Source organism: Gouania willdenowi, chromosome 11, assembly GCF_900634775.1.
Source record: "Gouania willdenowi chromosome 11, fGouWil2.1, whole genome shotgun sequence".
In the NCBI taxonomy this organism is placed as follows: domain Eukaryota; kingdom Metazoa; phylum Chordata; class Actinopteri; order Blenniiformes; family Gobiesocidae; genus Gouania; species Gouania willdenowi.
The window spans coordinates 19917169-19935072 of NC_041054.1; the positions used below are offsets into that span (position 1 = coordinate 19917169).

General features: G+C 37.1%; 1 protein-coding gene across 2 annotated transcripts in view; it reads left to right on the plus strand.

The window, feature by feature from the left end:
- The window catches only part of LOC114471874 (growth factor receptor-bound protein 10-like), a 107473-nt gene that overhangs the window by 56721 nt on the left and 32848 nt on the right, over positions 1–17904 (plus strand). For both annotated transcript variants that reach the window (XM_028460851.1, XM_028460850.1), the window contains exons 4-5: positions 3109–3361; positions 5248–5371. In XM_028460851.1, the coding sequence (XP_028316652.1) occupies positions 3109–3361; positions 5248–5371 (377 nt within the window). The remainder of the gene's footprint in view (positions 1–3108; positions 3362–5247; positions 5372–17904) is intronic.

The following is a 17904-nucleotide window of genomic DNA, read 5'->3' on the forward strand; positions in this document are numbered from 1 at the left end:
ATTGGGCGTTAGGCCGGGGTCCACCCTGGACAGGGTGCCAGTCCATTGCAGGGCAACATAGACAGACAACCACTCACATTCACATTCACTCCTATGGGCAATTTAGAGACTCCAGTCAACCTAATAGTCATGTTTTGCCAGAGGACTCGGAGGAAACCCATCTAGCATGGGTAGAGCATGCAAACTCCAAACAGAAAGGACCCAAGTGTCCACCCCAGGACTTTCTTGAGGTGAGACGGACATGCTGCTAACCACTAAGCCAGGGGTACGTGTACGCAATGGCACTACTGGGAGAGGGAGGGAGGGAGACATTGGCCTCATTTGGAGTGTCCAAGTTGAAAAAGTTCTATTCCCTCTCTCCCTTGTCATTCCACATTTTGTAAAAAGTCAGCTCCAAAAAGGCGAGTTGGATTTTTCTCGTGATCATACACGTTGGAACTCACGAGACCACACGACCCCAATCGGAGAAAACCAAAAATGATTTTGATGTGCTTTTTAATCTTTTAAAAATGTGGACTGGCAGTGTGTTTTAGTGGTCCTCTGCCTGTGCTGTCCTCCAGCACAGTGTTTTAGCCATCTTTCAGTCTTTACACCTGGCTCCATTCCACTTGCACCACCCATAACATTGTTTTTAGTGAAAATTTGAACCTCTTTTGCAACCGTGAGATGCTTGATAAAGTTTTCTCCACAGTCAAACCAACCACAATTAGCTTTAACTAATTATTTATTCATTTTAGGATGGTTAACTTCCATGGTTTTATTGTTATCTTTTGTTGTTTTTGTAGTTTTAGGATTGTTATATTTTATGTTTTTATAGTTTTAGGAACAGAACTTTTTCAACTTTGGTCCTCTGAATGAGGCTAAAAGAATGTATATCACTGTAGCAAAACCATTGTAAAGTGATTTTTCATAATACTGCCCCTTTAAGACAGAAAAGCAATGAACTCGTGAACTTGACCCTTTTCATCTCCCAAACAGCTCCAACAAACCACTTAGCGAGAAACTGACCCTAAAAGGGATCTTTCTTTGAAGTGTCATAGAAGACACTGCAGTGCTGACAGGGATTTGTTTGTCACAGTGTAAACAGACTGAAGGGAATGGTGCATGTTTATTTTTTGAGCCAGGGTGAAAAAGAGTTGCTGAAGCTGGAAAGATACAGAGACAACTGAAAAACTGCTGACTCGGCACTCGCGCAATAATTTGATAAGTGATGGATGACGCTGTCGGTGTTATCTGTGCGATAGTGCTGCTGTGTCCTCATGTGCTCGCTCGTCCTTTCCATTCCCTCAACCCATGTCCCACTCATGAACCCCAGCGTCACATGACCCTGTGTCCCAGATTGTCCTCTATCTGATGGCGTGCACATGTGTGTTCAAGAGTGTCTGACTCACCTCTTAGTGACCCGGGCCGAGCAGCTCCTGCTGTTTCTTGTGCAACCGCTTCATTTCCTCTGTGTGCGCCTGTGCACATACATTACAATGCTGGGTTGTTTCTTTTATACCCCGACACATCCTCATCAGTGTTTTATTGTGCTCACGCTGTTCTGTCCTCATCCTCGTGTGCGTGCTGTGTTTTGGTGCCCTACTTTGTCTGATCATTTGGCCGCCATGTGCCACCAACAGGCTGGTTAATGTTCTCAGAGGGTGGTAATTTTGGCCTACAGGAATCCCAGGAATTCTTTGTGTGGGGTTGGAACCAGAGATGGACTGAGACAAAAATTCATCCCTGGCGTTTTCTATTCAGCCCAGTTCACTACATTATCAGAGGACACCATGTGGAAGCCGTTTTTAAGTCAGTGATGCTCAACATGTGCCTTTTTGTCTCTTAATTTTAATTATTCCCCCCGAAAACCTTAAAAGGGGACATTTTTTTAACCCCTTTTTTTCTACACACTTCCTTTGGCCATTTTGCAGCTTCCTTTGTTCCATTTTTGCCCCTTTTAAAAATGTTCTAACACTTTTTTCAGACCTTAGCTACCAATTGCTTACCAATAAATACCCCTTTTTCTCTTTTTGACACTTTTATCCAATTTTTCTCCCTTCTTAAATTTTTTTTGATAACTTTTCATCCCAATGAGCAATCTTTTGCCCAATAAATGCCACTTGTTTCCTTTTTTCCTTACGTTTTGCCTCTTTTTGTACCACATTTTTTGCCCTTTTTCACTATTCTTTGCCACATTTTGCCCTCATTCACTATTATTTGCCACATGTTGCTCATTTAAGCTACCCTTTGCCATTACACACCACTTGGTTCCTCTTTATTTGCCCATTTTTTGGCCACTCCTTACTGTTTTTGGCCCATTTTAGTCACTTTCACTCTTTTTCGTGCCACGTTTTGGCAACTTTTGGATCATTTGTTACCATGTCCGCCTCCACTCGCTCGTAAAAAAAAAAAAAAACAACCCAAAAAAGTACTAGACCGGATCAGCTCACTTCGGGTCAACAGCCCACTGGGACGATGTCCTGTATGCCAGATTGCCAGTCCACTGCTGGTTGGGAAAAAGGCCTTGATACACACACAGTCAGTCGTACAGTGAGATCACATTTAACAAAGCCTATCCGATCTTCAACATGAAGCATCATCCATCCAACAGGTCATTTAAGTCAGTGTTTGAAAACCTTTTTTGAGCCAAGGTACTGTACATCTTTTCATTGAAAAAAATCCCAAGGCACACCACTAACCGAAAATGTAAAAAAATGTAGCCTATATTAACAATATACATTTGTTCTTATCAAAGTATCTTGAATAGGAATAAAATATTTATCTTTGTGAGTTTGAATCCTGGAAAGCAAATCATATTTTAGATGCAGCTCATTGATAAGTAGAGCTCCTGAGGGCACCTCACATGGTCTAAATTAATGTAGAATGAAAAGAAATATGTCACTATCTCAGTGTTTTGCTTCCTGTCTTCTATTTTAAACCTAAAAACCAAATAAAAGTCTTTACAGATCCTGGTTTTAATGTCAGATGGTTTTTATGTTTGTCTTTTTGTAGCTCGGCTGCTGTGGTTAAACATAACAATGCGTTTCATGTCATTCCGTCTTGAAGGATGACTTTTCTTTTTCATCCTCTTCCACTTCTCATCCCACCTTCATCCTGTCTCCACAGAGGACGACGTGGACCTGGAGCAGCTTGTAAATGACATGAATTCTTCCATGGACAGCCTGTACTCCACACAGGCAGACACGGCCATGCTTTTAAATAACGGCCATGCACATGCTCACACTCCTCCACACCAACTCAACCAGCAGCACCAGGTGCACAGTGCCTACGTGGGACAGGCCCACCGTCGCCTGCACCCATCGTCCCCTACAAAGGAGCGGCTGAGGCACTCTCAACCAATGCACATCAAGGCTGTCAGGTAATGTCGTATTATTATAAGAATAGATCATGTACTGATCATGCAGAGCATTAGGTAGCATTAAAGCATAAAACAAATCAATGATCATAATTAATCTACTTTAATCTAGCATTTTAAACCAGGCTTAGCATGTTGGCTTGTGCACATAAGTTACATTAATTACAACATAATCCACACATGATTATTCATTTGTGCTTATTTTTTCATTATATTTTACAATACAGCTCCTGCTAGCATCCAACTTGCACAATGAATTAATAAATATTAAATATAGTAATTTCACTAATTGATCATAAGGCAAAATTGTATATAATGAAGATTATCAAGCAACTCAAGAAAACACATTTTATTATTACACTAAGTTTGAGGAACCTGGCCATAGATATGCTACCTAGGGACCCCCAGGGGTGCGCAAATTGTAATAGGGGTTATGTGAAAAGAAAAAAAGAAAAAATAGCGAGACAACATTCGAAACTACAATTTAAATAGAGCAGCAGTCAGGAGCCTCCATGCATAGCCACAAATCAGAATCAGAAAGTTTTTTAAAAACAGTTGATGCGAAGAACGCACGCACCAACACACCAAGGCAGCCATCTGCGGCGCCATCATGTTTAGATGAAAAGTGGGAGAACAGGAGGAAAGGAGAGGGGAAAAAAGGCAGGCCCTAAACTATGTTCTCTTTGGGGAGCACAGTGTCGAACTAGGAAAACCCTCCTCGGCGTACAGGCACCAAAAAAAACAGTCACAACAAAAATTCAAGGAAATAGCAGTGGGCGGGGAGGGTTGTGGTGGAGAAAAGGATTGCTGCCAGCCGCTGGGGGCGCGCGCATGCAGCCTCTTGTAGGCGCCTCACTCGTCCCCTCCTGCTGACGCTATGGGAGGGGTGGCGGCGGCCAAAGACGGCGTTCAAACATGATCCCGTTTTCTTCATTCTGTACAGTCCAGCTCGTCGCAGATGACGGGAAACAACCATGGGTAGATCTGATTCAGAAACAAAGTTCCAACATATTGGCCTTATCTCGAAAGCTGTCAACTTCTCCAAGCTGGATTCGATCCCGCGTAGACGTTCCAAAGTAGCATCCTGCTTACTTTTGAGTTTGTTTATCGCATGAGTCTGAGTGTTGTGAGCCCTGTCCCATCCATCACATTAGCCTCTGTAAGACTACTACTAGTGTTGACAGAAGAATAGTGTTATCAAACAACTGCAAATATGGCGAGAGCTACATTGCTTTGCGATGGCCAAACATGCTCGATGCCCTTTGCTACCACGTACTGTACTTGTGTCAAAGTGGATTTTCAGCTTTGACAAACATGAAAACAAAATACAGAAAAAGGCTTTGCGTGGAGAAGGATTTAAGACTCAGACTCTCTCAAATACAACCAAACATTGCAGAGTTCTGTGCGTTCTCTCAACCTCACGCTTTTCATTGAAGTTGTAGGGAGTTGTATTTCACAGTTTCAGGGAGATGAATATGTTGTATTAGTGCTATGTGTTCACCCAACAAATGTTTAGTAGATTTCTTTTTCCAAGACAAGAGATCTCGATGAAAATGCCAGTAGGCTAATTATTCAAATAAATCAAGTCCTACTTCTAAATAAGATATATTTTCTTGTGTGTTTACAGATTATCATTTTTTTTTAATTGTATATTATTCCTCAAAAGATAGGCAGAATTCAGGTGCAATTTTCACTGTAGGGATACATTGTATCTGACATTACATTATTATGTATTTTCAGTGTGCAGGAGTAGGGGTTACATGGCTTCAGGTTAAATGTCTGAAGGGGTACAGGACTGTGAAAAGTGTGGGAATCACTGTGCTTACTATGTACATCAGGGTCTGTCGTTTGTCAGCTCCACCACAGTGTGAGTGTGTCTCCCCCTGCAGGTGTCTGCAGGAAGCGCACCAGCTGCGTCCAGCCTCCATGCCAGCTATTCCCAACCCTTTCCCAGAGCTGTGCAGCCCAGCGGGGTCACCTGTTCTCAGCCCCATCCAGGCCTCCCACAACCACGTAAGCACGTCACCTCCACACCTATACAGACTCAATGAAGAGATGAAGCTGACTGCATAGTCAGGTATGGTCAGATATTTCACACCAGTCACATAATGTAGTTTATCATCCGCCGAGGGTTATTTTAGCTGCATTTTAAGGGACTGAAGCCTGGGAAAGATTGAATACAAACTGTGAGCTACTTCATAGGTACTGTATAATCCAAAGGACTATCAGTTAGAAAAGAGGTTCTTAAATACTATATTTGTCACAGTTTCACTTTAATCAGAGGCTAAATTAATAAAGAAGGCAAGCTGTAGCTTAAAAAGGTCAGAAATGTTTAAGTTTCAACATTCAACACTTAATTTCTCCTTATTTATTCAACTGTTTCATTTTCTACATTAAATAGAAAATCCCCTGCGCAGGTTGTCTAAGGAAATTCTGTCCATCTAAGTTTAATTTGTAATTGTGTTGAGTAACACTGTGGTAAATTAAAAATGTAAGTGTTATATGCATGTGCGTATACTGTATATGTTGATACATAAAACTACGTACACTTTTCTTTTATTTCATTATAATATTTTTGAAACCCACATGTAAAAGAGGGTGATTGAACCTCAAAGAAATATTCTCTGTTTTTCCATGTTTATTTAATTTCATTTCATTGTTTATCTCTCTCTGAGTTTTGTTTTAAGAAACAGACATCTATTTTTTTATTTTTATTTGATCTGTCAAATTGTGTTGTGTGCCACCCTTTGTAAACTTTGTGTGATTGTACAACCAAAAATACAGACAAAATAGACTATAAATAAATAAATAAATAAATAAATAGAAAATTCCCCAAGTTGCTAATTTACTTGCAACAACAAACAACTTTTAACATGTACAATTTGTGAAATCCACCTTGCATTCTTAAAAAATACATTTTATTTATATTATATTATTATGTATAACATTCCACAACCCATTCACCAAATCTGCAGCATTTAAAAACATTTGTCACAATGTTTCAGTGGAAATAAACATCTAAAGATGGTCATTTTAATCTAAAACTTTATCGCCTGCAGCAGTATTTAACTCTATAAAGTATTAACTACATCTTTCATCTATATTTGTCTTTGTGAGTTTGAATCCTGGAAAGTAAATCAGATTTTAGATGGAGCTGAGGGCCCCTCACATGTTCCAAGGGGGCTACCTGGGGTCCGTAGGAACCGTGTCGGTGACTATCTGCCGAGGGTTATTTTAGCGCCATTTTAAGGGACTGAACCCTGGGAAAGATTTGGTCAAATTACGTGTACCCCCTCTTCATATCATAATTACCCTCTCCATCATTTCCTGTGCTTTTTCATTTGCGGAACGGTGGGCTCTCCTACATTGGATCCCTAAGGTTTAATCTACAAATTCAAAACAATGAATGTAATTTGAAGTGGAATTTTATTTTTTTATTTTTTTTAAATATAATGCAACTTTTATGTGATTATTTCAATAGAAGACAAATAGCTACTTATTGTCAGAAGTGTGATAAAATGGTGTCAACAGCATAAATAAACCTGTTTCAAAGAATTGCAAGAAAATATAGTATTTTATCAAGCAATAGTTTAATTGTTCATTTGTGATGAATTTGTTCAAAAAATAGCCTAAAAAAGAATATTTCCGTATTATCTTTAAATTGTTAAATCTTTCCGAGTCCCCCCTGCAATGTGCTCCTGTACCGCTGTTTGGGAACCACTCATATAAGGTATGCCTTTTTTTTTTTTTTAAATTTATTTTGGTTTAAGGTTGTTTAATTTGTCTAAAGTCAATGTGGTAGAGCTAATAATCCCGGTTTGTCTACCAATAGATGGGAGATTTGTGTGTTCAAATCAGCTGACGAGCCGGTTGTGATCAATTCAGGACAAGCATGTGTTTACTTTGGCTGCTCATTGTCTTTTGTTCTTTCATTACACAACCCACCGATCACCCCTGGGTTATCTGAGCACATGTGTGTTTGTGTTTGTGTTTTCGTGGACGCGTCTATCAATCACATGTGCTGACGTTCACATGTACCCAGAAAAAAAACAAAAAAAAAACAACAGTGAGGCAGAAATAGTTTGGAGTGGAAAAGGCTGCGTGGCGGCTCCAGGATGCAGCAGACAGAGAGCAGACTTCCTCAGTCGAGCTGGGAACGTCTGCAGGTCGGATCTCTCTGAACCTCCTGGATCCGTCCGTTGGCTCCGACCTATATCCGGTTCACACGCTTCAACCCCGTGTGTGTGTGTCTTAATTTATTCCTTTCCTCATCTCCCGTTTAGCCTCCTGTGACAGGAATGTTCTATCATTTGCTTCCCCTGAACCAGGGTTGAGGTCAATTACATTTTTCAGTCACAATTACATTTTCATTTTCAATTACGATTGCAGTGACCAGCATTTTTCCCCAGTTACAATTGAATTACAGTGATTTTTTTCATCCTCAGAAAGTCAATTGCAATGACGTTCTCAATTCCTAAGTTTATTTATTTCTTTATTCATTTGATTGGGACAGTGCATGTTAATGAACAAACATAGAATTCATACATGTAAACACGCCGTATTGTAGCCAAAGGCTGATTTCCACGGGCTAAGGTCACGCAAGGGGTCACAAAATATTGCAGAATAAAAATCTACATCTACAGTAAGTACATCGTTATCAATATTTATCAAAAGCCCTATATACAATAATCAAATTATACTTAAATTAAATTAATTCAGCTTCACAACCACTCATCCATGTTCACTTATCTTACATAATGTACACATTACATTACAGAATAAAGACATTAACAATAAAATACAACATACCCATTAATGTGTGACACTTTGGTTTTTGGTTTTCAACTGGGCTTTAAACAAACTATATGTAGGGCATTCACTCAGAATCATATTATAAATTAATCACAATTATTGAGCCTAGAATAAATAACTATAAAAGTTAACCTTCCTCTTGTGTTAGCTTTCTGTTAGCATCTCTATTGATAACGGGATAAGTAATAGTTATCATCTGATTTATTTTCAATTTATTGGTTACCTTGTTAGGCTTCCTAATCAATTAAAATATAGTTTTAAATATTTTTGGTGTGGGAATCTCAGCCCTTTTTGTGTCAGTATACGCCTAGATTCATGTATTTCTTTTAAACGGTAAAATGTGGGAAAGTGTAACATGGTTCCCCGGTTTTTAAATTATATTATAATTGATCATTTTTATAGATTTTTCATGGCAATTACAATTTAATTACGATTACGGCAGCAACAGATTTTTAAAAGTATAATTATGCCATAATTGTAATTAATTATCACTTATGTGATTACAATTATAATCAACCCCAAACCCTGCCTAAAAATATATTTTAGACACACACACACATGAATACACACTGCTGGCATTATTCAGCTCACACGCACCCATAGACATGTGATAAGGCCAACTTTTTGCCTTTTGTTGACTTCTTCTCACAAGGTCTGTAGTCAGAGCCAGTTTGTACAAAGAATCTTTTGTGATTTATTTTTTTTATCGGTTGTATTTTAACCTCAGGTTGGACTTTCACAGGCCTTCTTTTTTTTTTTTTCTCAGGCAGAGGGGGTGAATCCTAAAACCTGGCTGCATGACTTCATTTTTCATGGCTTCTAACCAGGTTGGAGCAGGCAGGACATTCTTTTGAGTATAAAAACAGGAAGGTGGGCACTATTATTCTAAGGGTGAACAGCGATAAAGCTCGTGCCAGACAGAGGAAAAGACGCATTGAAAAAAAAATCACCTCCAACATTCCTTGTTTTTTTTTTTACCGTGGTCAGAGATAGAGAAAAGTGTCCCGGCTGATGAATGGGTGACTGAAGGTGAAAAACACCTCATTACGGGTGGAGGGCTACCCTTCCTCCTCCTCTTCCTCGTCTTTACTCAGCGTAACACCTGAGCTGATTCAGTGCTCCATTAGGAGGAGGGAGTTATCCTCCAGTCAACTTTACTTCTTTTGACTTTATTATGTCAGTTTCGGCTGTAGATCAGGGGTCACCAACACGGTGCCCGTGGAAACCAGGTAGCCCGCATGGTAGGGGTGGGAACCTCTGGGTACCTCACGATACGATACGCGATACAAAGCTCGCGATAACGATTCTTTCGCGCTATGACGATACTGCGATTATCGATATATTGGTCAGAAATCAATCTACGATATAATGACATAACAAGAAAAAAAAAACATTAATTGAAAAAAATTAATTTTTATTTCATATCTCTGAAAGACAATACATTGAAAAAGTGTCCTATGAACAGTGACACTATTTTAGTGCAACATTTCTGTAAATAAGTGTCAATATATCAATGTAAATGAATAAGTGTCTCCAATAGTGATTTCTGTAAACAATAAATAGGGTTTTTCTTACCAGTGACACCAGTATAGTACAATATTCCAGTAAACAATATATTGGTTCCTTCAACAAACAGTGACAACATTTCTGTGAAGACTTACCTGCACATTTTAGTGAAAAAGCAGAAAAGTTTTTGAAAAAATAAATGAATAAAAATCGATACTTAGCGTGAGCATATTGATAATCGATCGTGCCAAAAAATATTGCGATATATCGCCGTATGGAGATATCGTCACACTCCTACAAGCCCTCAGCCTAAAGTCTGATTTACTTCCCAGGGTTAAAACTCACAAAGATAAATAAATACTTAGTAGAGTTAAATACTTCTGCACGTGATAAAGTTTTAATATTAAATTAGCCATCTTTAAATGTTTGTTTTCACTGAAACATTGCGCAAATGTTTTTAAGTGTTGCAGATTTGGTGAATATGGGTTGTGGTATGTTATATACAGCAGTGGTTCTCAAAGTCAGTTTGTCAGAATTCTGTGGAAAACAACTATACAGAGCTTAGTGATGGAATGAATGAGTGATAACACACATTTTAAATAATCTCAGTTTGTGAATAAATGGAATAAAACAGTATTTAGTGCCTCCTGAATAATATTATTTCTATAGTTTTGATCATTTTCAGTCACCTCCTTGTATTTTCAGTTTATGTTCTAATCAAGATCATTTCTATCATCATTTTGTGTTGGTTTTCTTTGTCATCTTGTGTGTTTTCTTGTTGTTTGTTTCATTATTCAGTATATTTTTCTCCTATTTTGTGTGTTGTTGGTATTATTTAAATTAAAAAAATGTCAGTGTGTGTGTTTTTGGTGTCGTTTGGTTGTTTCTTATGTCGTTTTGTATGTTTCTCTGTTAATTTTTTGTATTTTGTAGAGATCTTGTGTATTTTTCCTTCATTTGTTGTGTCTTTCTTGTTGTTTTGTGTGTGTTATTTTGCTGTTGTTTGTCTGTTCTTTTTATTATTCTGTATATTTTTCTCTTATTGTGTGTTTTTGTTGTTGTTTTGTGAGTTGCTGGTAATATTTCGTATGATTATCATTTTTAACTAAAAATAAACATAATAAAATACCAATATTTTTAATGTTTTCATTTGTACATTTTCCTATCTATCTTTTAAATAGACCCTGCACTGTCATCGCGTACCCCCATTTGAGAAACACTGATATACAGTATAATATGATCAGATATACAGTATGTTTAAAAACTGAGGTGGATTTTCGAAACATGACAGTTGTAACATTTTACAAGTGTTACGTGTTGTGCGATGAGTTAAACGTTGTTTGTTAGCAGCTAGTAGAATAGGAAGGTGATGATTTTTTATGAAATGTAATGAAATTGAAACATTTGCATAAATTAGGATAAATAAAGTGTTTCATGTTGAAACTTAAACGTTTCCTACATTTTTAAGTTTCTGCTAGACTCCCTTATTATTTTACCCTCTAGTTAAAGTGAAAGCGTGAACATTTAGTATTTAATAAGTGCTTTTCTAACCGGTAGCCTTTCGGACTATTCAGTAACTCACAGTTTGAGAAAGGTTGGGGACCTACTACTGTACCAAACTATTGTTTGTGTCTGTCTGATGCAGACGTTTGAAACAGAGGAAAGAGTTGTTTTTTTTTTTTTTTCCTTAGGTTTAAAAGTGTCCAAAAACATTTTTTCCACTACTTAATGTTTCGACTACCGACCACTTTTTGAGTCTTTAACTAAGCTTTGTTTGGAGGCTGGAACACATCCATACAGGAAATGTGGTTGGATCTAATAAGTTCATGGAGAAAACACGGTGGTGTTGCCCTCATCAGTGGTTGGCACTTCTGCCATTTATATAACCCGCTATTTTCCTTAAAAAAATTACACAATATTTGATCACCAAATTGTAAATTATCTACATTTTAATGTTAATACATAAACAAAATCGTACATGTACAGGTAATTGTTTTTTTTGGTCAAAGTTGCATTTTAAAGGCATACTCAACCCAAATGACAAAGACAGCTCAACTTAAAGACTATTATATTTCAAATTTACTGAAATTTATTGCATTGTATTTGTAATTTTGAAAATCTGTTGCTGTCGTAATCGTAATTAAATTGTAATTGAGTTTAGATAATTCACTTTGTAATCGTAATAAAACTTTTAAAATTAATTAAGTTAAATTGTCAATTACAATTTAACGCTAAACTGGGGAGTCATGTTACAGTTCTATGTACAGTTCTACACATATGTAGTTTATAATTATTAAAATATGTTTCATATCAAGCTTTCCCACATTTTACCATTTAAAAAAAAATTTAAATCTCGGCGTATACTGACACAAAAAAAGCCTCAGACACCCACATCAAAAAATAGATAGGAAATAAATGAGATGATAGATATTAGTTTTAGTCTATTTTATAGCTGATTTTTATATATCATAAAGAGATGCTAACAGAAAGCTAACACAAGAGGAAGGCTAACTTTTATTAGGTTTTTTATTAAAGGTTCAGTCATTGTGATTGTAATTGAAATTTAGTTATTGAGAAAGTAATTGACTTTCTGACGATAAAAATAATTGTAATTTAATTGTATTTGGAAAAAACGCTGGACACTGTAATCATAACTGAATTTTAATTGAACATGGATAATTGAAAACGTAATTGTAGCTGAATAATGTAATTAACCCCAACCCTGGCTGTCATTATTATCACATGACACCTGTCATTAGCTTCCATACGGTGTCAGGAAGGCTGTCATTAAGTGTCGTTCATTACCCTTTGTTTCCCTAACCTTAACCCTTCCCTATCCCTACCTCACCCCACTGAATTCCTTCACCTGACCCATAAAATGCCAACATAGCTCCAAATATGTCATAATTTAGCCAACACTTAATGACATCCTTCATGACACCTTATTCATGCTATTGACAGCGTAATGTAGCCCTAATGTATAAAACTTAGAGTAAAGTGTCATCAAGGGTTACAATATTCACCATCAGACCTATCATCCTAAAACAGTGGTTCCCAACCTTTCTTGTCTTGTGTACCCCTTGAGCCTTTTTGCCGTACCATGAGTACCCCCTCACTCATAGATTCTCCAAAAGTAACACAACTGAATATTCAACGCAAGTCATTTTATTTCAATTTCTTAAATTGAACAATTAATATTCAGGCTTTATCTTCTTATTTAACTCAAATTAAACCTAGGGGTACGTGTACACCTGGTTGGGAAACACTGATCTAAAGTACATTCATGTGTTGGGCTGCATATGGCTTTAATGTGTGTAATTGTCACATGACTTCAGTCTGATTGAATATAACCATTGCAGATCACAGAGACAGACTCCATGACCTTTTACTCCTGCCCAGCCAGGTTGCGTAATGCAAGTTAACTGCATTCCAAGTGGTGGTAGTAGATTTATAAGAATGCATGTGCTTGCACAGATGTGTAGGTTAGTTTGATTATGCAGTCAGAGTGGTGTTGATACTGGCTCATAGAACGATGCAGACGTGCTGTGTGTTGGTCCCTGAACAAATCGTGTTTGCATTGGCCTGGATGAGCGTGGGATGCTGATCTTCCATAGAGAGCTCTTAAAGCTGTGTATACGTTCCAGAGGTGAAAGTAATGGATTACAAGTACTCACGTTACTGTATTTAAGTTGCTTTTATGTATATTAGTGTAAGTATTTTAGTTAATAAAACCCTGGAAGGTGAAATGTTGGTGGTCACCCCCTTCAGCTCCAATCACAGGATTTAGAGAAAGGAGGGGTGAGCAGAGCCCACGAAGGAGCCTCCTCATTGGCTGCCGTGATAAATAGTGAAGCGCGAGCACGGTGCGAACTTGTTTTCAGTCTTGGACTAACTTTGGATGCGCAAGTGGCTGTTTTTCCTTCTGGACAGGTCATCTAATGTTCCATTTTTCTATGTTTTGTGTGCATCCTTTTGCGTGGCGACGTGTTTTACCGGTAGTGCACGTTCAGCTCTTGTGGGCGATTTCGTGCACTTCCGTGAGAGGAGAAGACTGGGAGGGATTATCAGAGTGGGGGGCGGGATTTGCGATTCAATTTCAGCCATGCCCCTCTGTCATGGTTCAATAATCAGGTAGTGCAGCTTTAAAAGAAGTAAAGTAATTCATAACATTTATACCCAACCGTTGTTGAGGAAATTATTATTTTTGGTGATTATTTTTTTATGTTTTGTTTATGACCATTGAACATAATCCACATGTTCTTTGTCGTGCCATTTCTGATCAAGGTTCAGGTTGTGGTTTCTACCTATTATATGTTGTTACCCACATGGCACATTTGGCATGTCGCTGTTTTAGAGTTCATAAATGTAGCTATACTTAGAGCCTGAGAATTTTTACTTTTATTTTGACGTGAATTTATTGGTGTTCTTTTATTAAAAAAAAAAAAAAATTGCGCTTTTTGACAAACCTTTTATTTTATACAGATGCCTTTGTGGAAAATAAATAAAGTTCTAATTGTGCAAGATTTAATTTCTTCCTTTTTAAGTTTATATATGAGATGTTTACTGTACTGTAAGGGAACATGGCAATATTTATTACCAAGAACAAACGTGGGGGGTGAAAGTTACTAGTAACTTTTACTTTGAGTACTATTTAATTGAGCTACTTTTTACTTATTAATAATAATGATAATAATTAATAATAATGCATTGGATTTGGTCACTCAAAGCGCTTTACATGGCATTATTCTTTCACTCCACACTTAGTGGTGGTAAGCTACTATTGTAGCCACAGTTGCCCTGGGGCAGATTGAAATAAGTTTGTGTTTTATGTACAAGTTTTTGGCAAATGTACTAAAACCTGAATGCCACGAATCAAGTGCCGAGGCGCATTTGACGATATTGCGACTTGGGAAAAGTTGTAAAACTCTTCACAAGAACACGTGTAGTTTCATATTATGTGTTAGAGTAGATGATTTCTAGGAGATGGAAGAAGTGAAGCATTCAGTTACTGTAAGTCACGTTCCTTTGCCTCTCACAAGCATTTAATCAGTGCTTTTCCATCATCGCTGGAGTAATGAGTCTGATTTGGCACAGGAACCATAGCTGGAAAGCTACTCCTGCATTTATTTGTAGTTAGAGACGGCATTAGTGACACCTGGAACAGCAAGAAGACATCCCTTTAACTGCGCTCTCAGAAAATAATGAACTATTTATTTATTATTGGCTTTTTACTCTCTCTGCAAAAAATGGTGTCATTTATTGTTGATTGTTTAAAGATTAACTAACTTCTGCTGAGCTGCCACTAGGAGAAAAAAAAGCCTTCATTATGGGCGTTACTGCTGTCGCAGTAAGACACGCCCAGCTACTTTCAGTAACCGCCCCCTCCCCTCCATCCCAGCACACACAGAATCAAGAAGAGGCGGGGCCAACAGTTAAAGTGATGACACAGGGGTTTCAAGAGCTTACCGTTCAGCCAATTGCAAAATTCACTTGTAATAGCCAGCGTTCAACCCTAAGTGGCCAGTACTGTATACCTGACATTTTACAGCTACATACGCAAAATTTAAATACTTTTACTAAAATGTGAAGAGTGGGACTAGGTCAGGGGTCTGCAGCCTTTACTCTGAAAGGAGCCATTTTGGCTCATCTCACCTGGATTAAAGTCCTTCCAGAGCCGAAAAAAATACCTTCTCAATGAAGACAATACAGTGTATTAAATTTTATACAGTTAAAATTATATAGAATAATGTTTGATTTAAGTTGATTTGATTTATTTATTTCGATCATGTAAATGGCAACTTAATAAAATAGATTAACATCAAGAAATGACGACAAAAGAGTATCTCAGTTTTCATGAACGAAATGTTATATAAAGAATATATATATACTGTATATATATATATATATATATATATTTATTTATTTTTTCTTTCTTTCTTTTATGAGTTAATGTATTTGAAGGGCTACAAAAAGTAACTTGAATTTGATAACACATGATCATGTCAGTCAACACATGCTAATTGCTCATTTCTTGCCACATATCAAGCATGCATATTTAAACGGTAGTCACGGCACATTGACGGTTAAATGAATCTGTTCCCACACAATTAAAATCTATATTTTCTTCCAGAATAGTGTTTTTGTTAGTTTAGTTATTTTACCAGGAATTTAAAACTTACGGTTAGCCACAGGTGCAGGAAAGTTGATGGTCCGTAGATGTTGCAGGAGGTGAAGTAGGAAAGTGCTGAGTCATTGCACAATGTGACTCATTTTTAGGTTAATAAATTGTTAGATCATGATTTTATTTGGTGTCAATGTCATTAATCATTAATACACTCTGTAAGAAAATAGCAACTCTTTATTTAATTTTTTTTCCTAAAGCTATAGGGAGCCATTGCAAACGAGTCAAAGAGCCACATGAGGCTCCAGAGCCGCAGGTTGCGGACCCCTGGACTAGGATCAATCAACAGCACTACTTAATTCCCAAATACACATTTATTCTGCAGAAAAAAGTTGGTTTGGGGTGTACATACTCTTTAAGCTCTGGCTTCATGTGTCACACCTTCTGTCCTGAGTAGAAGTAGGAAATTGATTGACAGGTGTTTGTGTTTTTAGTCTCTGATGAAACATTTCTGTGACAACAATGGTCGTGAGCTACGTTAAAAATCTTGGTAAAGACAAACCAATTCTGGATTTTATTATAATGTGTGAGGTATCCCATTTCAAGGAAACAGGGTTGAGTTAGTGCACTTGTGACCGTTGTGCAAAAAGGAAGGATTTCCGTTTTTATATACAAAGAGGTTAATAAGACACCAGAGATACAGTTGCAGTATTCTTCAGATAAATCCTAACAGAAACCAAGTTGTGTGATCTATTCACAGCTCATTAGTAAACTGTACACTGCCTTATCGCCCAAGCTTTGCATTTTCTACATAGATTATACTTCACATAAGACTCGTAACTATTATTTATGAGACAATACGCTTGTAGTTTCGGTTTACACCATATATCGACAGACCGTTTCTGTCTTTATGTTGTAAACATTCAACTCTTAATGTTCAGGATGACACATAATAACTTATTCTGCTTTGAAGATAGTTTTCAGTATTTTAGCCCAGGGACGACAGTGAGAAACATCCCAATTATGTATCTTTTTTGTAATTTTTTTAAAATTAAATTAAAGCTGTGTATTGCATATGAGCAGAGGTAAAAGATAACGGTACTCAAGTTACTGTAATTGAGTTGCTTTTAAGGGTACTTGTACTTTTATATTTCTAAATCAGTTATTTTATTTCTACTTAAGTACATTTTAAAAGAACTAAAGTAATTCTTTACATTTCGACGCCCAACCGTTACTAAGTAAATTATAATTTTTTTGTTTTAAAATGACCAACACACATTGTGAAACTACAAAAAATGAAATGACAACATTCAAATGCATCACATCATATCCGACCAATCAGATTAAACGTAATATAAAACAGCATTGGATGTTTTCATAAATGTATCAATTATTTATTTTTTTTTAAATTGAACTAATTGGTGTTATTTTATTTTTTTAAATAATTGTACATTTTGACAAACCTTTTATTTTATACAGATGCCTTTGTGGAAAATAATTTAAGTTCCAATTGTGGTAGATTTGTTTTTTTTTTTCCTTTTTAAGTTTATACATGAGATGTTTACTGTATGCAAGGGAACCAAAAATAAACGTAGGGGGTGAAATCAAAGTAACTTTTACTTTGATTACTATTTATTTGATCTACTTTTCACTTGTATCTAAGTATTTTATGCATGACTTACTACTACCTGAGTACAATTTTAGTCAAGTAAATAGCACTTCTACTTAAGTATGATATATCAGTACTTTTTACACCTCTGCATATGAGTAGTTACAAATGTTATCAACCTTAAAGTAGTTAAACATGACAGCATTTTTCTCTGCGTGAAAATTCATCATCCATTCTTTAAAAAGATTACATCGCGCCAAACCGTAAGTGCCAAAAATGTGATCTAACACTCTAATTACTGTAGCTGTGTCATGAAAACCAACTTAGGACTAAAGCTGTGAGTCACACAGTCTCTATTTGAGACTCCGACCCCCCCTTTGTCTCAGGTCAGCTGATGTTCTTCTGCACGCAATGGTCTGCTGACCCACTGCAATCAGATAAGGTGCGCGTACATGTGTGTCTCTGTGTGTGGAAAGATGGCAACCAAAGCCTGCTCGG